Genomic DNA, 23,436 nt, shown 5'->3' on the forward strand with positions numbered 1-23,436 from the left:
TAGCTCCTCTTCGGTGGCCCGGCAAACCACCAAAGAGTAATCTCTTGCCGAGAAAAACTTCTCCCCAACTTTGCCGTTCGGAACCGGCGTTAAACTGTAGGTCCCATATGCAATATATACGATCTGTGTGCGCACCATGCTAGTTTCCGTAGGGCTAATGACCCACGTGGAGCGAAAAGCATCTATTCAGAGACAAATGAAAATATACCCCCGGCGCTTAGTGGCACAAAGGGGAAGAAGAGAATCCCAGTATACTCACACATTTCTATTCTGCATATTATATATATGTATAAAGAGAGTTTATATTATTTCAATTTAAAGTAAAAGAGAATTTCTTGTTTTTAGATATATACAATTATAAATATTCTGAGTTTATATTTTCAAATTTTCTTAATGAGCCTTTCTAACCTCTTGATACTGACAGCTTCATGTTCGGGACTATCATGTGCGATATGACTCTTAGCAGCATGCATGGCATCCGCGTTTTCAAGCTGCTTGAATTGCTCGAGCAATGGAACCAGTTCGGTTTTTTTTAATCCCTGTAAAGTGCGCATTGATTTCGTATTAGCAGTTGATCAGATTGAATATATAATCATATATATATAATTGAATATACAATATTGTGTACGAAAATTTACCTTCATGTCCAAAATTTTTTGGAATTCCGAAAATGGTAAATCCGGTAAGCGCATTCTACGCTGTTTTACATAGTCACTTGGCGATTCGATCGGGGACATTACGATTTTTAATATCATTTCAGCTCGATCCGCAGGAGAAAATCGTCGGGGCGACCTTATCTCGCGCTTTTTAGCCGACGGATCATTTTTTGATCGGTCGCCGATTACTTGCCAGCTCTCTCTCTCTCCCCCTTCTTTTTCCCACCTCTTTTCCTTCCCGGCGCTTCGTCCGCCCGCCCATCTAAGTCCACCGCGCGCGTTATCGTCAGGGTGGCAAAAGGGACGTGCGAGGGACGCTTCCTCGCACGATGTTATCCGAGGGATTAAAGGGACGGACGAAAATTCGGCCTCTTCCACGGCGACGTGGCGGGCACGGGAGGGAGTGAAGGACGCCTCCAGTCAAATTTTATCATATATCTGAAAGATTCGTCGGATTGGCTTCTGCCTGATCTATGCCCGATGGCCCGCGCGAATTCTCGCGCTATCGCGCATGGCTATCGTCTCTCCTCGACCGAATCTTCTCCTCGAACCCCGGATTTCGTCATGGGTTTCCTATCCGGCTAACCTCCCTCTTCCCCCCCCCCCCTCATACCCGTGTACCCTCTGCCGAGACTTTTTTCATCCCGATCACATCGAATCTCCCGGCATCGCCGGAAAGGGCGAATCGTACCGCGCCCGCGCGCGAAATTTCGCGTTCGAGGGGCGCGCGGATTTCCGGACGCTACAAAGAGTACAAAGATATAAATTGTTGGCGCTACGATCTCTCTCGGAGGACGGCCAAAAATGGCCGCATTGCGGGAAACATTGGATAACTTGAGAATGAGTTAATCGCAGTTTCTTCTACGCGAGAAGAAAGATATAATTCCGAAAAAATAATCGAATGACATGGTAAAACCATAAAGAGATTCATAAAGAAAACCAGCATCATGTGCCGTTGGCTTTACATACCGTGCATTAGATTTACGTCGGATTTAGATAGTATTATTTTTTCTAACTCAATCAGTATTTTCACACTTCTAGACGATTTTGTCCGGACCAATGGAATTCACGTATAACAATAACGAAGTCAAATGGTCCGTTCTTTTCAGTTATACTGCTGAACTGGTACAGTTGAAAAGAACAGGCCAAAGGTAGCGTTACCGTCGCTCCGGTGGTGCTGCAACACAGAACTTCCTTTACGTTGTGGAAAGCCGTGTGCTTTACGTCGTGTTGAACGAAATACCGTCTTTTATATCCGGTAAAATTAAGAGGAATCCTCTTGATTTCAAATTAGGAAAATGGTTCAGAAGAAGGTTAGACTACCAAATTATTATATGTGGGCAATATTTTTAGCAAAAATGGCATTATTAATAATAAACATCTATATTTGAAATTGAAATTCCCCAATATGATGTTTCGGTACATGACCAGAAAATATGTTTTTATCGCACAATAAGTGAAATAAATAACTGATTATGATAATTATTTAAGTCAATACTATAACCTGTGATTACAAATACAATCACAATTTAATTCGCTAATATATGTGATATTTTATAATTTAATTACAATACGTCTCAGTTTCATAACCTCTAATACCATGATGCGAACACGATTTTATGAATTGATATGAAAAGAACATGATATTTGGCGTATTATTAGGAAATATTATATGTAATTTTCATATTGCATTATATTTTTTTTACTGAATGGAAAGAAAACTGTGAATTTTTGTAAAATGTCTATTATTTAAAAGTAATAATTATAGTGGATATATGTTTTTATATTATCTAAACTGTACTTACCTTACATATTTTATTAGACTCTATTTACCTACTTACGATCGGACGAAGCCTTTTCGATCATGCTTAAATGTGGCAATGTTTTTTGATACTATATGATAATTAGGTGTTCTTATAACTGAACACGTGATTAGACATGTGTGTTTCATATTTACTTGTGTCCTTGGTTCACAATCCGCGTGTTATTGTTTCGAGATCGCACTGGATTTCCGCATCATGCTCCTCTCAAGTGTGATGAGCATGATAACATTAACTTTTCCGTTAAGACTCAATTGGAATTTTGAAGAATGTCTATTATTTAAAAGTAATAATTATAATGGATATATGTTTTTATATTAACTAAACTCTACTTACCTTACATATTTTATTAGATTCTATTTACCTTACATATCTTATTAGAATTATTCATATATTTGCAGTTAACTTTATATTATTTGCTTCTGATTTTAAGAAAGACTGAATTAATTTTTTTGTGATTTTTTCTAATATGTATATATATGAATATATATAGCCAAAGAAGAAGGTAGGAAAGAAGGTAGCTGCCGCACCATTGGCAGTAAAAAAAGTTGAACCAAAAAAAGTGACCAATCCATTGTTTGAAAAACGGACACGCAACTTTGGTATTGGTAAGTCAAATACTTTAATCAGTTTATAATATATCATTAGAATAAAAAAACATAATCCATAATTATATATATATATATATATATATATATATAATATCATATTATATATAATTATATATATTATATATTATAATATATATAATTAAATATATTATATTATATATTATATTATATATAATATATATATAATTATGGATTATGTTTTTTTATTCTATATATATATATATATATATATCATGAGAAACTTGTTAAAATTTAGGTCAGGACATTCAGCCTGCACGTGACTTGAGCAGATTTGTAAGATGGCCCAAGTATATACGTATACAACGACAAAGGGCTGTCCTACAAAAGAGATTGAAAGTACCACCAACTATCAATCAATTTACTCAAACGTTGGATAAGCAAACGGGTAATTTCTACAAATATATGTGAAAATCTGTTATAAATTTGTTATATATACATAATATAATGTGATCACAATATTTTCATATTATTATAGCAACACAACTCTTCAAAGTGTTGGAAAAATATAGGCCTGAAACCGCAACCATGAAGAAGGCTAGGCTAAAAGCGAGAGCGGAACAAAAAATTGCAAAGAAAGAAGATACACCAACGAAAAGACCGAATGTAATCCGCAGTGGAACAAATACGGTAACCACGCTAGTCGAGCAAAAGAAAGCTCAGTTGGTTGTTATTGCACATGATGTGGACCCTATTGAGGTTAGTTAATTTATTATATATAATATATATTGTGGAAAGATTATTTAATTTTTTATTTATTTGCTTAATCATGATGAATCGAATTTCTTCACCTGAAGGCAAAAGTCCTTAATATTATTTTTGTTCGCAAGATGACATATGACTCTGAGCAATATTTTTTTTATGTTGATACATTTTCACAAATAGTAGTACTACTGCATATTAAACCAATTTATTCTTTATCTAACAGATCGTATTATTCCTCCCTGCCTTGTGCCGTAAAATGGGTGTCCCATACTGTATCATCAAAGGCAAAGCGCGTTTGGGACGTTTGGTTCGACGCAAGACCTGCACAGTGATTGCCCTTACTCAGGTATGTGAAATATTACACTCAAGACTTTTATAATCTTATAATTTATATCTTATTAACACATATCGATTTACATGATGATTACAATAGAGCCAATCCAATGAAACTTCGTGATATAGAAAAATCAATATTCTCTGATAAAAATTTTTATAAAAACCTGATTCTCCCACTTATGCTTCAATTTTATTAATATGCTTGTTTATTTCAGGTGGATTCTGGCGATAGAGCTAATTTCGCCAAAATCGTTGAAGCCATTAAGACGAACTTCAACGACCGGTATGATGAGATAAGGCGTCATTGGGGCGGTGGGATATTGGGAAGCAAGTCCGCGGCAAGAATAGCTAAATTAGAAAAAGCTAAAGCCAAGGAACTTGCTCAGAAGCAAGGTTAATATTACCTGTGTCTTCTGGAAAACCAATAAAGAAAATAAAACACATTTATACCTGTATTTATTCAACAGAGAATCCCTCTATACTCACATATTTCTATTCTGCATATTATATATATGTATAAAGAGAGTTTATATTATTTCAATTTAAAGTAAAAGAGAATTTCTTGTTTTTAGATATATACAATTATAAATATTCTGAGTTTATATTTTCAAATTTTCTTAATGAGCCTTTCTAACCTCTTGATACTGACAGCTTCATGTTCGGGACTATCATGTGCGATATGACTCTTAGCAGCATGCATGGCATCCGCGTTTTCAAGCTGCTTGAATTGCTCGAGCAATGGAACCAGTTCGGTTTTTTTTAATCCCTGTAAAGTGCGCATTGATTTCGTATTAGCAGTTGATCAGATTGAATATATAATCATATATATATAATTGAATATACAATATTGTGTACGAAAATTTACCTTCATGTCCAAAATTTTTTGGAATTCCGAAAATGGTAAATCCGGTAAGCGCATTCTACACTGTTTTACATAGTCACTTGGAGATTCGATCGGGGACATTACGATTTTTAATATCATTTCAGCTTTCGCCATTCCTTTGATTACAACCTACATAATAAAAGTGATGAGGCTAATATTCAATATTTACCTAATTTTGTAGATCACTCAATTACCTTTGCATACGCTAATGGTGCTTTCCTTTGTACTTGATAACCTGTCGATGGAAGATCCAGCAAAGCTGTTTTTAACATATGAACGTCTAATAACAATTGTTCTGCGCCGACAGTGTTCAACGGTTTGCATTTAAACAACTGTTGTACTAATTTTGGTATAAAAGAGCTGAAAAATAAACGTTAGAGAAAATGTAGGAAAGGACGTTGAAAAATATCTTATGCTTTCTTACGCTGTCTATATGTAACAAATGATTACCTGGCAAACTTAACACAAAGCTGCGTGAAATATTTCCTACAAGAAGACAGCCTGTCTCGTATAGTAGGTATTGTCTGTCGAAGATGCGCTATTATAGTATTAACGTAATTACTTTGATCGCCTACAACTTCCACAGAGCTCCACTGCACCTGAAGGAAAAAAAAGATTACGACATGTTTATTAAACAATATTATTTGATCGTTTTCACGTAACAGCATAGATACATATAATATTAATTATATTGTATAAACGATGTAGCATCGTATTTTTAATATTATATGGTCAATTTTTTCCTTTGTAGTTTACCTTGGTCATTACAGTCAAAGCAGAGTCGCAAGCTGTTTCTAAATCTTGGACCAGCGATTGAATACAGTTTTTTATCACGCTGGAAATAATTGTTAGAAATAAATGAATTGTCAACTAATATTTGAGATAGTTAACCCCTTGCTCTACGATTTAAGATTCAACAGCGCGGCCCCAAAACATAAACAGAACTGCCGTGGACAGAGCGTGACACGTGCTGTTTATATTTGGCCCGGCCGACGTACCACGAGCCAGGCCCGTGATAATCAGTTTTGGCTCGAAAACCACGAGCCTTACACGTGGTTGTAGACCAAAAGGTTAAATAACGCATGTAAGAATTAGTAGAAAGGTATACTCGTTAAAAATATCCTGTTCCTGAGACAAATTAATTTTCCCGGAGTAACATTTATCCGTCTTTTCACGTAGCTTCTCCTCCAATTGCTGCGTCGTTTCCAGACAATATTCCGCTGTCGTTAAGATACTGAAAATTGCATATTTATATAATTATTTCCCTTTTCTACCCCAAAAAATAGGAAGATAAATAATTACCAGCATATACGAGATTGTTCCTCTTTGTTGAGTCTGGCAGTTTCTCCCTCTTTCAAAAAACTCTGAAAGTTCTGGATAAAACCTGACGTGGAGAGATCGCGAAAATCACGAGTGATGTTGCTCATACTCGTGCCGATTCCCACACTACCTGCGATTCTATAACAATGTCGTTAAAATATATAAGTTATTCTGAAATTATATCGATCTATGCAATTCTTACACTCACTTGGGTAAATTATTTTGCAAGATTTTGTGTGCGTATTCTCGCAGGTATTTTTGAAAAGTTTCGGCGAGACTCAACATAATAATACCGGTGCTCAATTGCGTGCACTGCAGCATGCACTTCTTGTAAAACACAAACAGATCAGCGCACGAGCTCAAAACACTGCTAGGGCCTTCGATACCGTCAAATTCTTTAGCGCCTGGCGGTTGCGTTTTGGCGTCGGAAACGAACTTGTCCATCAGATCTGCCAAATTGCGATCCAAACTTTCTATATAAATATTTAGGTATGGCTCGAAACACTTCCCTATAAGATTCGCAAACGGAGACGGCTTCGGCTTTTCATCTTCAACCTACATGAACAAAACAATATACATTTTATTATTAGAAATACCAATTTACCAGTGTAAATGCATATAGCAATGATATACCGAAGATATAATCTTAGTACCTGTTCATTTTCTTCGAAAGGATTTCCCGGGACTTTGTCGGTCGTGTCATTACTGATCGTCGCACTCTTAGCATCGGTAGTCTCCAAAGTACTGCCGACAAAACGTTTCGCCAACAACGACTCAAAATTACTGGTCCTCTGAATCGCGTAAAGCAATAACTTAACGTCTATTTCACCACGCCTCTTGTTCATCAGTTTAGCGAGGTCCTCGCGCGTAACATGGCAGAATTGCACCGCTATTCGCTCGGAGACCTCCCAATCTTGGGGAAAAATAGTGCCGAACTTCGACTCGAAGTCCAGCAAGTGTTTCTTAATCCACGCGTATCTCCGATCTATCTTGTCCAACCACGCGAAGTCTTGATTCTCATCGAACAGATGTGCGTATTCTTGCAATTGAATATTTACAAACCAGACGAGCAAATCCTTCCTGTAATGAGCAGAAAAAGTAAATTTCAAGGATCTTGACATCGTTAAACATTAATCGTCGACATTAATATTGTTAAAAATATTAAATATAAACATCCGACATACGTACTTCACTTTAGGATCTAATGCTGATAACACTAAGCAGCCTTCTGTTAATTGATTAAAGTGCTTTGGATTCTGGCCTGAGAAAGCCTGTTTGAAATCCGCTGTAATCTGCTGGGCCAACTCCACATGAATTTGACGTACCTTTCATTAGAGAAACGGTAAGAATTTAAAAGAAATCATTCTACAAATTATCAAAAAGATGTATTCTCTAAGCTCATGATTTTTTCTAAGCTTATAATCTTACCTGATCAGATAACATCTTCACCTGTGGTATGTCCATGTAATTGTGAAAATGTTGCATCACTTCCATTACTGCTTGCAGTGGCATGATAATATCTCCGTATAGTTTTTTTTGCGTTAATACTCTGAAATATAATAGGTGGAAAACACAGTTAATATTCATATAATTTTTTATACAATGCCTGAATATGATTCATTTAATTTATATAGTACATACTTTAAAGTGTCTACTCCTTCCACAAGCATGTGCAAATGATTCAGAGCTGTAATTGAAGCGGTAAGATTTCTCTTAGCGAAATCTAATTGCTTAATATCTCTTGTAATTTCCTTAACCACTTCCTCGGACTGTTCAGCTTTATCTTTAATGTCCTTTATGTGGACAAATAACTGCCTTATCACCTTTTGCGCGTCTTCCAATGCTGCTCTACCATCCTGACCTACGTTTGTTTGGCCACGTACCACTGATCGTATCTCTTTGTCAATTGTATGTATTTGAAATTCCATTTTATTCACTACATCATCAATGTTCGACAAAGACTGTTCAGTAGGAAATAAAGAGTTTATATAGTCCACCACATTGAAATTAGATTGGTCTAATGGATCGTTACTAGGCAAGACCTGATAATTAAAAAGATAATATCAGAATTGTGAAATTCATATAACAAATATTTACTATATTCATAGAGACATTCCAGAATTTTATACACGACTAATCGTGACGACGAATCGCACATCTGTGGATGTTAAAGAAATTGGTGCTCAAAGAAAAAGAGGACATGGAAAAAGAAACAGTTTTATTGAAAAAAAAATAAGAACCATATACCTCGTACAGAGAAATTCTTGTAGGAAGCTCGAATAGGAGAATTTTATTGTCACGTGTTGGTTCTACGTTTTGCAAGAGAGAGAGAGAGAGAGAGAGAAAGAGAGGGAGACGAACATCTCTCAAAATATCGGTGACAGAAGGTATCGTTACTTCCACTAACGAGTGGGCAACGAACTTGACAACACAGATGCGCGAGTAACCTAACCTGCTCGATCACATTCTGCACGTTCTGTGGGAATGTATAAACCCTAGAGCGCAGCTCTTCCAAATCGTCCTCCTCGTGGTTTTCCATTATGCTGCCAGCGAACACGAACTCGTAATTTCACACGAGCGTCGCGTTACAGCGTTCGATTCATGCATGCGAATCGTGACAGGGTGAGAACGAGGCAGGTGACATGTTTAGTGACGTTTGCACGAGCGCGGCGCGGCGTGCTTATCCAACGCGAGTAATAGGCGTTGCGTAGACGCGGCGACGGCGAGACCGATCGATTACGCTACATAATACACATTTTATGGCAGTTTGGACAGTAACTGATTAGTATTATCTTCCGTACGTGGTCTCCGAGACTGATTTCGAAAGTTCATACATTACTCTTGGATTTTTTCACCTTTTTCTCGACCCGATTCCGAGACAGTTTAAAAAAGAAAGATTGTCCCCATCAGTTGTTTGTTACTTAATGTACTCGTACTTTAACTCTGTGCATTTTTTACGTATAAAAATAGTCTCATTGCGTGCGCACTTATATGAAACGCTTAATGCAACATAACACAGGTCAAGCGCTGATAAGCTTATGAAAAACATAACAAAAATAAAGTCGTCTCTAGCAGCGAAGCTCCTTTTATTAAAGTCTATGAGTGGAACATAACAGCTAAGGTCACCTTCCTAGAATGCTTAATAGACTGAAAATTAAATGAGAAACAAAATAAAGTGAGACTAAATCGATAATTAAGACAAAATTAATAGCCTCTTATCCGAACTCTCCATTCTTATATTCTCATTCGTAGTGCCAATTGCGAAGTTTTTCATTATTTTCAGACATGTTTAAGACATTCATCTATCTGGCGACACGTAGACCGAAATGTGATACGTAGAATTATCAGTTTAATTTCTTTTATAGGAATTAATTCCTCTCACATTACGTTATTCATGTTGCATGTCGTCGCAGTCGTCTGACTGTGCGATAATTAAAGCGAACAGATGAGAGGGGAGAGACATCGGGAAATCTATCGATTTGGGAAACCAATTTCCTATCTCGTGCTTCGAAAAACAAAAGAAAGACTCTTAATTTCACCGAGTGCTCGACAAAGATTTTCCGCAGAAGTCGTAGGTCGACGAGCAGGGTCAACGACCAATCCTCTCTCTTATCGCGTGAAACGCGCCGTGTCTTCGTCCGATTTCGTCAGGGCTGATCGCGCGTGGCGGCCGCTCCAGTTCCGGCAGCGTCGTCATCATCGTCCCTTAATAAATCGCGAAAGGCGGCCGCGAGTTCCGGCTGGAGTACGCGTCGCGGCGCCCAGCGCCGCGTCGTCGCGCGTCGCGTCGCTCCGCGTCGGTGGGGGTCAGGTCGGTCGAACGGGGAACGGTCGAACGATCGAAAGGCCCTGCTCTCTCTCCTCGAGCTCAGTTGTAGCGCCGACACGGCACACGAAGTCGCGTCGTAGTTTAAAGGCACACTCTGTACAAACTAGACACGCACGCTCTTTTTTTCTCTCCTCCTACGTATCTCCGTCTCGTCTCGTCTCGACCAGCCTCGTCTCGTCTCGCCTTGTCACGTAGTGAGAGCAACAGATACATATACGTGCACGTAGAAAACGAAACCGACCTATCTACGAGAAAAAAAGCGAAAGAAAACAAAAAAAAAAGGCAGAAAAGCGAAATGCATCGCCCGGCCGGTGACTGGAGAAAAGTCCTACTCGTGTATATTTTGCCATTATTTTCATGTAAGTGTAGCGCGCGCGTGGGCGCGCTTGCTCTCGCGCCCGTTCGTATCCCTCTTGTTAATCAACATCGCTCCCTCCACACGCGTGTACGCCTGTTTTCTTGTGCGCTCCGTTCCTCGTACCTTCGAGGAGGACACATGTCACCTCGAGAGCTGGTACGACGCTGACAGCCGGAGTTGCTCGGCCGAATCTGTCCTCGCGGCTGCCGCGTCGTCGGGCGTCAGCTCGTTGTCTGACCCGGGCCGCGTTCACCCCGCGAAAGATCCTTGAGACTCGTGGGACGTTTCGTCTGCCGATTCCGCCACCGAGACCGGCGATTTTTCCTGGGCGAAAATTTGATTGGACGCCATCTTCCCTCCTTATTTGTCGATGTTAAACGTCTTGGCGATCAACTCGTCAGGCATCGTATTTCCCACATATCGGCTGTCTGACACTTAGACGAAGAGCGAGGTTTTTCGCTGACAACTCGTCGCGTCTACCGATGTTGCGGAAAATTCTGTATTCTCGATTGTCCGCAGCTAAAGAATTATTGATGTCTCGAAGCTACCCGCGCAGAAAAATATTGACTCCGAATTGATCAACACAGAGGCGTAGATAAGAATTTCTCGGCGGTGTTCGGAAACACTCCGCTGGGGTGGGTCTCACCCTCGCTAGGCGCTTGGAAATAATCGTTTTTCGAATTTTCATTTCCCGACGATCTCGAAAGAGCGATGTTTTTATCTGGCCGAAACGCGCAATTCGCGAATTTTCGAAATGTCTCTACACAGCCGACCCAGTCAACACGCGCAATTTTTTTCTCGCGAAGAAAATAACCAGCAAAAATCCATTCTGAAAGGCGAACACCTTCGCTTCTTGTTGTTCGAACGTTGTTCCCGTTCGTCTCGTTGTCCTTCGTAGAAATTGTTGCGTTGTTTCAGTCGACAAATGATGATGGTGGATGTTGCAAGCTGTGCAATTCAGCATCCTGACATTATTACACATTTTGCATTTCACAACAACAGTTAATAGTCCAGTGCATCTCTACGTGCTTCGTTGTTTTCGTGACGGGGAATAATTCTACGTCATGTTCCGTGGGATATTTTCCGGAGCATATGTGGAGCGACACCGTTACCAAGTCTCAGCACAATGTTATACCGTGGGTAAAAAAAATATTTGTACACCTCATCCATTTCGGAATAAATTTGCACAACAGAGGAAAATATGTTCCAAAGCGCTTTCGCCGGAGTAAATATTGCCTTTATTTTGTTTATTGATATGTTGAGCTGAACTGTTATAACACTCTCTTTTTTCGTTGTGTCTACAATTATCCCGAAAAATGTGATGTGTGCAAATACTCTTATTATCCATTGTATATTTGCTTTCGAATCAATCGTTGTGAAAACAACACTAAAAACGGCATTTATTTGTTTAGATAATTATACGGCTTGTAAGTTGTAAGTTGTTTACACTTGACCTCTCTCTCTCTTTCTCTGCCGATGTACAAATCTTGCTTTTAAACGGAATAATTCTGTCAAACAGAGTAGCGTAACATTCGAGTCATTTTTGTATTATTTTACACATCACGACCCCACGCTTTGTAACGCGTTTTATCGGCTACATTGATATCACTTTGATTTACGACAGATAATATTATTTTCAAAGCAACCAATTAATTTCTTCACAGAACAACGAGACACTGAGCGGACAAAACCACGGTAAATCGACAAAGCTGTAGAACGGATCCCTTTTCACTTAATCGGTTAAAAACGTAACATGTGCATATAGGTGTGCGGGTTTCCGCGCGCCGCTCTCACGGTAGGAAATTTGACAGTGGGATCAATCGGCTCGTTCGTTTCGCATTCATACGGGGGTGAATAAAATTAGAACTCTTCGTTTCATTCCCGCGAACGTCTATCATTCATACTATCCAGTAGCGAGATTACTACGATGTACTACATTTACTACGAGTTGTCAATGGCCCTATTTGGCTGGTCACATATACGTACATGTCAATACGACGCATGAACGAAATATTCAAACACTTCGCGTAATTTTTCACCATTCGCTGACACATACCGCTTGTGCACGACTTATTTGCAGTTACTCAAAATGTTTCGTCGCGATCGCTCCGTTCTTATAAGAGTTTCTATCACGAAATGCCATAAAATCGTGTCAGTGTTCGTGACGAAAAGTGACTTGACCTAATTCCATTCTCAAGTCCGGTCCGACTTTAAAGACACGTGCATCGTTAATGCGTGCATTTATTATAGACCCGGGCGCATAAAACATTAAGAGCGTAAATCGAGAATCGATCGTATAATAATCGTAATTTTTGTCATTCACCGCGGATGTGCCCATCGGAGAGGCGTTCGTGCACATCGTTCCTCAAACGAACGATCCCACGGTAATGTTAAATCGATGATACATTGCAAACGTACTTAACAGCGCTTTGTCAACGTTTCGCTCGCGGTAGGAACTTGGTGCGAGTCGGAGTTATCATGAAACTAGAACTATAGTCGCTCTACGCGGGAAGGTAATGTCAAAGGAAATGCTCGGCATTGCTGTTTCCCGAAATTCCAGCAGACAAAAGCCCTTGATAATGGCACGTCGCTATCTTAATCGTTAATCGCGAAATTCCTGCTCTTTCCGAAATTCCATCCGTTTGCCTTTAACAATAATACGCGCGCGGCGTACTCGAATTGTGCCAATTGTTATTCTAATCTCTCTTTCTTGCGGTTTGGAAATAATTTTATAATTTTCTCGCAATTCTCGCGCGTAAACTGCTAGAGTTTGACGATTAAAAAGTTTGGAGCCGTAGAGCCGTACAGCTTTGTGCTCATATTGGCTTCAAATTAAAGTTGCCAAAGTTTTCCTTTGTGAATATACAACTGGAATTATACACAGGGTAAATAAAGCAAAAAGGAACGGGAGAAGTGCGCGCATGATATTCAAAAGCATGTATTTTTCTTCGTTTTAAAGCATATGTAATACATAACGTAAAGATAATTATTAACACCACCACAGTCATAAATATATAAAATAACAAGAAGTAATAAAACTTACATTGAAAATAGGAAACACGCACTATTTGAAATCCCGCGTGTATGTTAAGCGCACGCAATTGTTTTTCATTGCAAAATAAGTAGTCTGCAATGAACGTAGAGCGTAACATACGTTCAATATATCGAAAATTTAATTGAAACGAAAAAGTCAATAAGTCGACTTAATTAAAATGATCGAAAATACGATTTGCTTTCTCGGTTACTCAAATAGCGCGATTTTAAAAGCCATCACGGAGAACTCAGCTGACTGTTTATCGACTCGTTCTAATCGCGATTTTTATCCTAATGGCACAGTTTTTAAAATGCCGTTTTTTGAAAAGGAGCTTTCCAGCGCGTTCCGCGTCACGCTAAAGTGAAATCACGAAGGCCATTATCGAGGGCATTTACATCCCCGAGATTACACGAGTTCCATCGTTGACTTATATTTTTCCACGCAACTGCTCGTGCAAAGACCCTTTGATCGTGATGTATTTATGCAGCGATGTAATACCAATACAAACGGACTTTAAGTACTCGTTGAAACATTGCTGGACACGCGTGTGGAAAATCACGAAGCATTAGCATTATCCAGCGACACGATCGACCTCGAAAATAGGCCTCTCGTCTCGAAACGTCTCGAAATAATACCGTGCGTGCAGCGGTAACGCGCGCTTTCACTCTGATCGATACAGTAACACCTCCCAGCAACAGGGCAGACTGCCACAAGTAGTTACGGTCGGCCGAGGGCCTTCCATTCTTCCCGCCGGATTAATTCACTCGCTGTCGTCTCGCTGTCGCGTTATACGGTCTGTTCTAGGAAAATCAAATGGGACACGATCACCGATCGCGATCATGTTTAATCGAAATGCCAAGCAGCCACCTGACGTTTCGTCATTACTCGCTATAATTTGCTCCGTACTAACGAAGCTTCGTGGGGGTGGTGGATCGGCTGGAAATAAGAGGCGCACTTGTCTTTTTAAGATACCTCAAATTTCACATTTTCTCTTACCTGCAAAAGTGCTCGAAATTTCACATTTTCTCTTACCTGCAAAAATGCTCTTCTGGCATTTCGAAGCGTTGCATTTTTGGTCTTCTCTTCATGGAAACTTGATCATTTTTGTAGTTACAATCTGCACAATTGAATGATTGTTGTAAATCGAGATTCTTCGGATAAAATGCGAAGTGACGAGGGAAATGTTATTCCCCATTTCGAATTTCCACTGAACTCCATTTGACTGGATTTTAAATTTGAGATCTCTAGTTGCACACACATATACCCTGTGTGTATATCCTGTGTGTAATCAAATATAGGTTTATGGGTTGCGACGCCCTTCGGAGTTAAACTCGACGTAGTCGACTCTGAGCGAATGTCACGCAAACCATAGATGACGTGAACACGTCGAATAACGATTTTATGACCTGAAAAACCTTGATTTATTTCCGCAGCGTGTGGCGATTTTCTTGACATGTTTGGACAATCGTGAAATTCCGCGATCTTCCGTCTATCAGAAACAAAAAATAACGTACATAGACGAGACATGAGAAGATTAATTTGTCGATAGTAATTAAATCGATCGCCAAATCTAATCAAGTGCTAGCATTTTCCAAAGTGCTAGGTTATTTGGTCCCCTAACCATTTTTTTGCGAAATTGAACTCTGAATTTTCCACTTTCACGCACGCCCGTGTCGTAACTCTCACGGTGTCATCATAAAAACATCAATCAATCGGGATGCCGCGCGACTTTTTGTTAGCGCAGTTCCGAAACAATGTTTTGTTCAAGTACAGAGGTTATCGACTCTCGTGTCGATTGTCAAAACTACACGGTAGCATGTACGTACGGTTATTTCACGATTTTCAGACGCGACACCGGCGGTGCACATGAATGTGCAGCTGATTGCGCCGCAATATGTAACATTGGGCGATACGGCCATCCTAGTCTGCAATCACACTGTCTCGGAAGAGCTGCTGCACAAAATAGAGTTTATGAAAGGCGAAAAGAGGATATTCCATTATGTAAAGGAAAGGAATCCGCCGTACATCGGGAATCACGTCGAGGGCGCCAAACTGGAGGTGAGCGTGGCAGAACGTTCGCGTTCGCACGAGATATCATGAATTTTCAAATGTATCTTTTGTCAATATCAACTTCTGAAGCCTCTTCACTTTATTCCCTTAATTTTCCGTACATTCATCTTTCATTTGACTCGAATAAATTATTGAATCACACTATACCACAATATTAATAGAAAAGAAAAGAAGAAAATGATTTATTTGTTTTCCAGCGAGTCTTTCATAGCCAGTGAATTTTTTATTGGTAAAAATAAAAATTCAATAGCTAATTTCATTAACGTTAGTTAGCTTTAAGCTAAATATACTTGATTTTCGACTTATTATAATTATTCTTAACCCTAAAGAAAAAAGGAACGATCGGTTGAACTCCAAAGAGAGGTTAATGTTAATCAACTTTGCTGAAACCGCCCGTAAATATCTCGTCGTTGCTATATTTGGCGTACGTCACTTTTGCTTTGAAGTCCATAATTATCTCAAGAACATATCTTGCCGTCGCATCGTGACTGGCATACAGGTTCGATAACTCTTGTGCGCGAACTTCATCACCCAATTTATATAGCTAAAACCGATACATTGACCTTTGCGCCTTACCTCATTCACATAATTTTAAATATATCCGTCCATACATGGCAGCCTTAGACGTGAAAACTTAAAGAGAATTTTTATTTTCGTGACGGAAGTTAAATCTGTCTTGGTCGAACGATCACATGACAATCTTAATTCGGTATAATTTGCAACATTCGGCAATTCTCTGTGTAAAAAGAATGCAACTCGACAAACATGATCCTTGAATTATCACTGAAATGACGGACAGAGAGTCTTGAATATTTTTCGAGTCTTTCTTTCCTCATATTTTATCCGAAACTTGATATTATTGAAATATATGAAAGCTTTAGTCTGTATTTACACAACGCAGCAACGATTTATTTTATAAACGAAAGTTCACAGATTCAGTTAAACTTAATTTCAGTTTCAGCTTAATTTGACTTAATTTAGTTTAGCACAGATGTCCACTCTGTCGAGGTTCACAAAACCGTACAACACGATGACGTCTGTAACTCAAAATTCAAATTCGCTTCGTCCCTCCTTGCGAAAAAAGATAAATGAAAATAATCGTGGAGTTTCTTTCGATTCAATCGCGGTGTCGAGTTTATCGGCATCGTGTCGACTCGTGGAATATCAATTTTTTCCATCTTCAGTATTTACCAGGTATCGAATGTGTTTTGCCGTTGACAGCTACCTGATTTCTCCTTTGTAACTCTTTTTTACGTCACACTCTTATTATATCACCTTTTTGCTTATATAATGAGGTATCGCTTTCTTCAACCCGCCGTCTGACATTAATGCGACAGGCATGGGTGAAAATATAACTTATAGTCCGCGTATCTCTCACGTCGATACGAGCTACAAGAAAAACCATCAGTTGTAAACAAAAGTCCAAAAATAACCAGAACGCCCTCGATAACGTAAGCTGGATAAAATGTCCAGAATCCCCTGTCTTTCGCCAATGGTTAAGGGAGCGAGGCTAACGCATTTACCTAAGGCGTAGCCTTTATCGACACAAAGCAAGGCTATTTACGTACATGTACGTGCACTCTACCATATAAATACCTCCTCCCTCCCTACCATAACAACATTGAGTCGCGACGCGTGGCGGAGCAATTTCCTTCGCAAATTTTCGCGGCACCTGTGTGGTGCAGCAAGCGCGTGCAGCGAATGGGTGATATATTAAAAAAAAAGGAAAGAGAGAAAGAAAGAGAAAAAAAAAGGAAAATAGGTAGGAGAATCGATACTCGCATCAACCCATATGTGGAACAATGTCGCGAAGTCAGACGCTTGACTAGCGGGTCGACGCATAAGTAATGAGGCCAGCCATAACGAAAATAGAACATTCATTTTGCAAGAATACCAGGAGCCGCTGTCGAGGAGCCATATAAATATCGAAAGAACATTTGATATATTTCCGCTTGTGGCCGTTGTATTTTCCTTCCGTAATATTCCGTGCTAGTTGACTACGTGTCCGGCACGCTCGTAGCGCTCCTACATCTTTATCTGTCTCATTTTCGCCGAAAGCACAAATTGAGCGAGTTACGCGACGTTATTTTTGAGGGAGATGCTATCTTGCAGTTATCATAATATATCGCGTGAAAGGTGTTAAGCTTGACAAATGAGCCACTGAGAATGATGTGCATGTAAGCTACTTAATAACGAGGACGAGTTAACGAAACAGTTCCCATAGGAAGCTCTCTCACTCTCTGTACTCACTATCTAAATATGCATACGACGATTATTCAACAAGCGGTGACAATGAAGAAATCGTAATTCATTATCGCTCGAATTGCGAATTCAAATTTTTGCGTGTAATAAAAGCTTTCTAAAAATGTCGTCCTCTTTCACGATCGGAATTTTTTACCCCTCCGACGAATCGAGGTAACGAATAATCACGCACGCTAAAGGCAATGGTCCCGACAGGCACGGGCTATATATAGCGGGAAAAGCAAAGTAGCAGAGCAACCGTGGGCTTGGACTGAATTATCCAAAGTGATCTGTTTGTATTTTCAGAGCTTCATACAGTCTCGTTAGTCGTGCATCCACTCGATATAATTGAAAGGGTCGAATGAAAGGAATACATGTGACAAATCCTAACAGAACATTGTACACAAGGGTGTACTCGGGCTTCTACTTCGAAACAACCGTAACGTACTTCAATTATTAAATTTGATACGCGTGAGAACGAAGTAGCATAACACATCTAGAAGAAACGAAACAATATTACGACGTGTGTGAGCATGCGCGCGTGTGTTTTATTCTCTCTACGCATAATTTTTCTTTGCTTAATTGCTAAATTTGAGAAGTCCGAGAACAATGGAGCTACGAGCATGAAAAACTCGCGCTTTGAGAGAAAGCAACTTCGTCACGACGTACACGCTTAGGTTGTTTTTTCCAGAATTTGTCACGTGTGTCCTTTTGAGCCCCGAAGGCGCTCTTAATTGAAAGGGCGTGTCCTACAATTGTGCTGCATGCTGTAATAGTCGCCAAGATATCGCTGTTCTTTTCCAGTACTCGAAGAATGGCACGACAATCAAACTGCACGATGTGCGTTTCGAGGCTTCCGGTATTTACACCTGCGAGGTGACCATGACAACGCCCATTTATACCGCGGGTGCTGAACCCGTGCAGATGAAAGTGATAGGTAAGTGAAAGTGTAAGCTCTGTAAAAAAAGATAAGGATGAGGGAGGGTGATGTTAGGTGTAGCAAAAAATAATTATTAGGTTCTATCTTCTTTATTATTAGTCGGAGAAAAGCCAAGTTTATACGTGATATTAAATGATTCTTTGGCTTTAATTTTATAATAACCAATATTAATAAAATTCAGAGTTTCAAAACTTTTTATTAGAATAAAAAGATAGTGAGGAATTATATTTATGTAAAGAGTTATATTCGACACCAATGCAGTGCCAATTGTAACATGAATTTTAATTCTGTTCAATCATTTAAAAAGCAACACTACATAAATTATACGTCAGTAATTAATTTTAAAATTAAACAACGAAATTAAAATAACAAGAAATAGCAATATTGTATTAAAAATTATGAGAAAAGAAACAAGAAGGTAAAAATTCAATCAGACAAACAATGAAGATAAATATAAAATAGGTTATCGTATGCGCAACAGAAATGAGTTTTTACATTTAATGTACACTGTAATCAATCTTCTTAATTTTGTTCATATCTTTCACAGCATACCAAACATATATCTTTATTTCCGCCAATATTTTCTTCAATTGTACTAAGTATTTTAGCAGAACTTGTTTCGATCAAACTTACAGAGTTTCGAACCGTTTATAAAAAACCTAAATACATACGAGATCAAAACGAGGCGAAGAGAATTGCGATATTTCCAATTCTTTTGTATTTCGTAATAATTTTTGTTACGGAATTGAGCAATAAATTATTTCAATTGAAAAATTTATTTAATAAATAAAACTTTTAAAGCCATACCTACATTCCAGTGTAGGAAGCTGGAATATAGGTATAGCTTTAAGTGATGTCAACAGTTATAATAGTCACATATTACAATCGACACCACTTTCATTGTTACAATTACAGTCACCTCTAACTGTTTTCAATACATGTCCGTCACTCTTACTTATAAATATTATTTAATGTCAATACTCATCCCATTCAGAAATATAATAAATGTATTTAAATGTGATCAAGTTTATTCTATTTTGATAAGTCTTATGACACGAGTTGAAAAAAATTTTTCGACGGAGGCTGAAAATTACTAACGAACTTCTTCCATAATCAAGCCCGCACTGGCAACTGTATGAGCAGACAATGCTTTATAGTTTATATGTATATAAATTACATATCGGTAAAGCTTTCAAAGTAATAATATTAATGTATTTTACTCTCACAGATTTCGCCGCTAGACTATTTGTTTCAATTGACACCCCATTACAGCTGATATCACTTTTCCCTACCTTCTCGCTAATGATATCGGTATCACTAGAATCATGAATTACAAAATTTCAATGGCTAATAGCACTGAATATAATATTCATGTCGAAGTGTCAGAAATACTTTCGACGAATCTGACGTGAAAATTTCACAGCTGAATACTCTCCTCGTAAAAGAACATCTTGAGTTTCAAAACACCACGATCTAAGCGCCGGGAAATATTGATTGGATATAGTTTTCGATTTACATCAGCTATCTTCGCAATACTCTTCACAATCTCTTCTAGTTCCACAGGTTGGCAATCCTAAGATTACGTTCCAGAAGAACATATACATGGTCGGCGAGACTCTGGAGGCGAACTGCACCTCCTCGCCCGCACGTCCAGTTCCTTACATAACATGGTTTATAAACGGGAAAGAGGTAAGGAACGCGATCGAAGGGGCCGCGATCACCTCGCTTCAGACGATCGCCAGATCATTTCTGATTTCGCCGATTTCGCCAGGTGGATATCACTATGGTGAATCATTATCCGCACACGCATCACAAAGACCAACTGATGTCCGCCACCGCGAGGTTGAAGGTGGAAGTTTCCGAGTTGCACGCTGGGCAAAATGGACACTTGGAGATCAGCTGCCGGGCGACGATACCGGACTTTCCCATGTATCACGAGGAATTTGCCGATATCAGGAAAAAGACGGTGTCGGGTAAGTGTTCGCTAACTAAAACAAGAGATCATTTAAGAGGTCGTTCAAACGTGATAAACTATTGGCATATTGATAAGTATTGGTATATATGGCCGATTTTCTAAAACGAGGAAAGACGAGTCTACAAATATAGATCCTAAAAAACAGTGAAAAATAACGCGACCTCAAATAAATGCCTCTTGGCTCAATGGCATTTCTTTTCGAAATCAAATTCTTGTGTCTGTTTATCTCTACTTGACATATTCGTCTTGTAAATTATGCATATATATATTGAATTAGATTTAAAATCTTTTCATCGAGCTTTCATCGTCTCTTATATTACTCGTAAATAATAGCGACACGAGCGTCGCGTGAATCTGAAACATGCGACTTGTTTCAGTGCAAATCATATCAGCACCGGATATGACGTCTTCCGCGGCGATTCTCATACGAGAACTAACGCTATCTACGATATTGTGCATACTGAGCGCGATGCACGAGTTCATTCCTTAATAAAAGTCAATTGTTCTAGGATAATTCGGCTGTAACATACGTAATCGTAAGGTATTAAGACGAAACGATGAACGTAAGATCGAACAATCACAATGTCTTCCTTCGATATATTGAAATACACGGGGGCAGCGGTTTTATTGTCTTTGCAGAAGTTTTGTAACTCATAGACGCGGCTTCTTCGTGCGCAACTATTTTCGATTATTGCTTATAACGAACGTCGTCTGTCTCGCGAAACATATCAATTCCCATGAGATGTAACGAATCCGAATGTTCGGTAAGGTGTGTCGGAAAGTTATGTCCACTTTTTCTTTCGAACAGATCCATTTATTTCGTAGAACGCTCAATCTCGACGTTTCTAGCTGAAAAATTGAAAAGCTTAAGACGAAACAAGAATTGCGCGAAATGCCTTCGCTTTAACCTTCGCTCTGAATCAGGAAACTTTGACAAATAATGCACCGATATATCGCTGAATTAGTTGAAAAACATACTTTTGAAGGAACAATCTTTTTCTCATAGACTCTCTTGTACTGCTGTGCACAAAATTTCATCTAGTTTCTAAGGTTAAATGTGACTTTATTAAATATAAGGAGACCTCTACGTACGTAAAGTCACGACATAGTTTTCCGATACGCGTACTATAACATTTCATCTAGTCTCGCCTCGCCGTTTGGAAGCATCGTATTTTTCAAGCCCGCGAATATACGTTCTTGTTATTGTGAACGCGTTTTTTTTTAAACCACGTAAAATAGCAAAAATCGGAAAAAAAACTCAGGATCAGTTATTTAGATTTATTATTTATTTTTGGGGACGCTATATATATATATATATATATATATATGTGTGTGTGTGTGTGTGTGTGCATGTATGTATGTATTTTTTCTCTCTCGTCGTTTCATTTGTAGCGCTACAATAAATTTTGAAGAAACTTCATTGTAACTTGCGACACTCGTGAAACGATTTCTCACGTTTACGTCCCGTTTCAGGATGTTTGATATCGATAAAGTCAACTTTCCGACAATAATTTAGCGAGACGACGTCTTTTTCGCGTCTAATAGAACATAGATATTAGAGCAAATTTTCACCGTCATTTCACTATTAATTAGGAGCCTAGCGCTTCTCCGAAAACATATTGTACACGAAGGATTCAAAGCAAGAACGGCGTAAGTCAAATATAATGGTATTTGAGACACTTACATTTTTGCGTGCTTTCATATTGAGAAGTATTCTCGAACTGTTTTCTACTTTAATAAATGATATGTAATTTCAATTAATTATTTAATAATATATAACGAAAAGAGAGAAAGAGAGAAAGAGAGAGAGAGAGAGAGAGAGAGAGACACATAAGACCGTAAAAACATTGGCTCGGGCTATTTTTGCTTTCAATTCTTAATATCTCACATATAACGAACTGTGAAAAACGTCGACGGAACGGGACGTACGACGCCCGTTTTTTGTATCACAAAATTTCCTATATGACATTCGATGAGCGAGAAATAAGCTTGAAAAAACATTGCATCGACGGCTAGGCATCTAGAGAGCTGCGAGAAACTAGAGATAACTAGAGACACTCGAGTTAGAGTCTGGTCAATCAGTCAGATAACGGTAAGTCAACAATCGCGCTTTATCGAACAAACGAACGATAAAGCATCGTGATTTCTTCCGTTTAATTTAGTCGATGAAGCTTAATTAAACTTTACGGCGAAAAGCGGCGAGTTGGCCAAACCCTGACTCGACTATCTGTAGAAGTAGCGATTACGGCCGTCGTGCTTTGCGGCCAATCTTTTTCGAAGCAATGTCGGGCGCGTTACTCGTCGATACGACACGTGACATGCGAAAGACACTCCGATGTAATTCCATCTCTTGTATCTCACACCGAAGTCTGTCGCGATCGAACGCGTGGGATCATTTTTTGCGCGTGCTTACGGCTTTTCGCAACGTGCGAGTCCGAATCTTTTTCTCCACCCTTCCATTGCCACTTGTATGGATCCACAGCTTCGATACGGTTATATCGTTTCGTAAGAGTACAAAGCAACCATGAATAGGACCGTTCAAGCTACTGGTACCTCGAGGTGTGCCAAGAGTCACAAAGGATTACGTCAGTGCGCCGGAGCGAACGCAAAGGACGTTATCGGAAGCCTTAGTATAATCTT

The 23,436-nt window shown here is 39.0% G+C and overlaps 4 protein-coding genes across 4 annotated transcripts; 2 read left to right on the forward strand and 2 right to left on the reverse strand.

Moving 5' to 3' along the window:
• Nucleotides 1–6: 6 nt before the first annotated feature.
• On the reverse strand, nt 7–796 carry LOC106745547 (vacuolar protein sorting-associated protein 53 homolog). Its single transcript, XM_014621242.1, has 2 exons — nt 639–796; nt 7–539 (listed from the first exon to the last, which is right to left on the reverse strand). Exons 1-2 carry the CDS (start codon nt 753–755, stop codon nt 381–383), a joined length of 276 nt encoding a protein of 91 aa, XP_014476728.1. The 5' UTR covers nt 756–796; the 3' UTR covers nt 7–380.
• Nucleotides 797–1,839: 1,043 nt separating this feature from the next.
• Nucleotides 1,840–4,589, forward strand: LOC106745558 (60S ribosomal protein L7a-like). Its single transcript, XM_014621257.1, has 6 exons — nt 1,840–1,969; nt 2,970–3,084; nt 3,344–3,493; nt 3,584–3,804; nt 4,034–4,156; nt 4,362–4,589. Exons 1-6 carry the CDS (start codon nt 1,955–1,957, stop codon nt 4,542–4,544), a joined length of 807 nt encoding a protein of 268 aa, XP_014476743.1. The 5' UTR covers nt 1,840–1,954; the 3' UTR covers nt 4,545–4,589.
• Nucleotides 4,590–4,628: 39 nt separating this feature from the next.
• LOC106745557 (vacuolar protein sorting-associated protein 53 homolog) lies at nt 4,629–9,080 on the reverse strand. Its single transcript, XM_014621256.1, has 13 exons — nt 8,802–9,080; nt 7,991–8,391; nt 7,778–7,898; nt 7,538–7,674; nt 7,003–7,429; nt 6,558–6,904; nt 6,332–6,487; nt 6,138–6,263; nt 5,786–5,864; nt 5,480–5,628; nt 5,224–5,389; nt 5,012–5,158; nt 4,629–4,912 (listed from the first exon to the last, which is right to left on the reverse strand). Exons 1-13 carry the CDS (start codon nt 8,886–8,888, stop codon nt 4,754–4,756), a joined length of 2,502 nt encoding a protein of 833 aa, XP_014476742.1. The 5' UTR covers nt 8,889–9,080; the 3' UTR covers nt 4,629–4,753.
• Nucleotides 9,081–10,234: 1,154 nt separating this feature from the next.
• Nucleotides 10,235–22,077, forward strand: LOC106745555. Its single transcript, XM_014621254.1, has 6 exons — nt 10,235–10,537; nt 15,417–15,628; nt 18,686–18,818; nt 20,377–20,510; nt 20,593–20,794; nt 21,174–22,077. The coding sequence occupies exons 1-6, from the start codon at nt 10,474–10,476 to the stop codon at nt 21,284–21,286; spliced, it is 858 nt and encodes a 285-aa protein (XP_014476740.1). The 5' UTR covers nt 10,235–10,473; the 3' UTR covers nt 21,287–22,077.
• Nucleotides 22,078–23,436: the final 1,359 nt, after the last annotated feature.

The sequence above is a fragment of the Dinoponera quadriceps genome, unplaced genomic scaffold (genome assembly GCF_001313825.1).
Source record: "Dinoponera quadriceps isolate SergipeBrazil2010 unplaced genomic scaffold, ASM131382v1 scaffold1798, whole genome shotgun sequence".
Lineage (NCBI taxonomy): Eukaryota > Metazoa > Arthropoda > Insecta > Hymenoptera > Formicidae > Dinoponera > Dinoponera quadriceps.

Excerpts from the sequence above, each read along its gene's own strand:
- LOC106745547 (XM_014621242.1), bottom strand. The coding sequence starts at position 755 with ATGATATTAAAAATCGTAATGTCCCCGATCGAATCGCCAAGTGACTAT. Across the intron at positions 540-638 it reads AAAAAATTTTGGACATGAAG|GGATTAAAAAAAACCGAACT; the intron begins GTAAATTTTCGT and ends CGCACTTTACAG.
- LOC106745555 (XM_014621254.1), top strand. The coding sequence starts at position 10,474 with ATGCATCGCCCGGCCGGTGACTGGAGAAAAGTCCTACTCGTGTATATT. Across the intron at positions 10,538-15,416 it reads TATTTTGCCATTATTTTCAT|ACGCGACACCGGCGGTGCAC; the intron begins GTAAGTGTAGCG and ends CACGATTTTCAG. Across the intron at positions 20,511-20,592 it reads GGTTTATAAACGGGAAAGAG|GTGGATATCACTATGGTGAA; the intron begins GTAAGGAACGCG and ends CGATTTCGCCAG.
- LOC106745558 (XM_014621257.1), top strand. Across the intron at positions 3,494-3,583 it reads AACGTTGGATAAGCAAACGG|CAACACAACTCTTCAAAGTG; the intron begins GTAATTTCTACA and ends ATATTATTATAG. Across the intron at positions 3,805-4,033 it reads ATGATGTGGACCCTATTGAG|ATCGTATTATTCCTCCCTGC; the intron begins GTTAGTTAATTT and ends TTTATCTAACAG.
- LOC106745557 (XM_014621256.1), bottom strand. The coding sequence starts at position 8,888 with ATGGAAAACCACGAGGAGGACGATTTGGAAGAGCTGCGCTCTAGGGTT. Across the intron at positions 8,392-8,801 it reads TGCAGAATGTGATCGAGCAG|GTCTTGCCTAGTAACGATCC; the intron begins GTTAGGTTACTC and ends TTTAATTATCAG. Across the intron at positions 5,865-6,137 it reads GAACAGGATATTTTTAACGA|CGTGATAAAAAACTGTATTC; the intron begins GTATACCTTTCT and ends AATTATTTCCAG.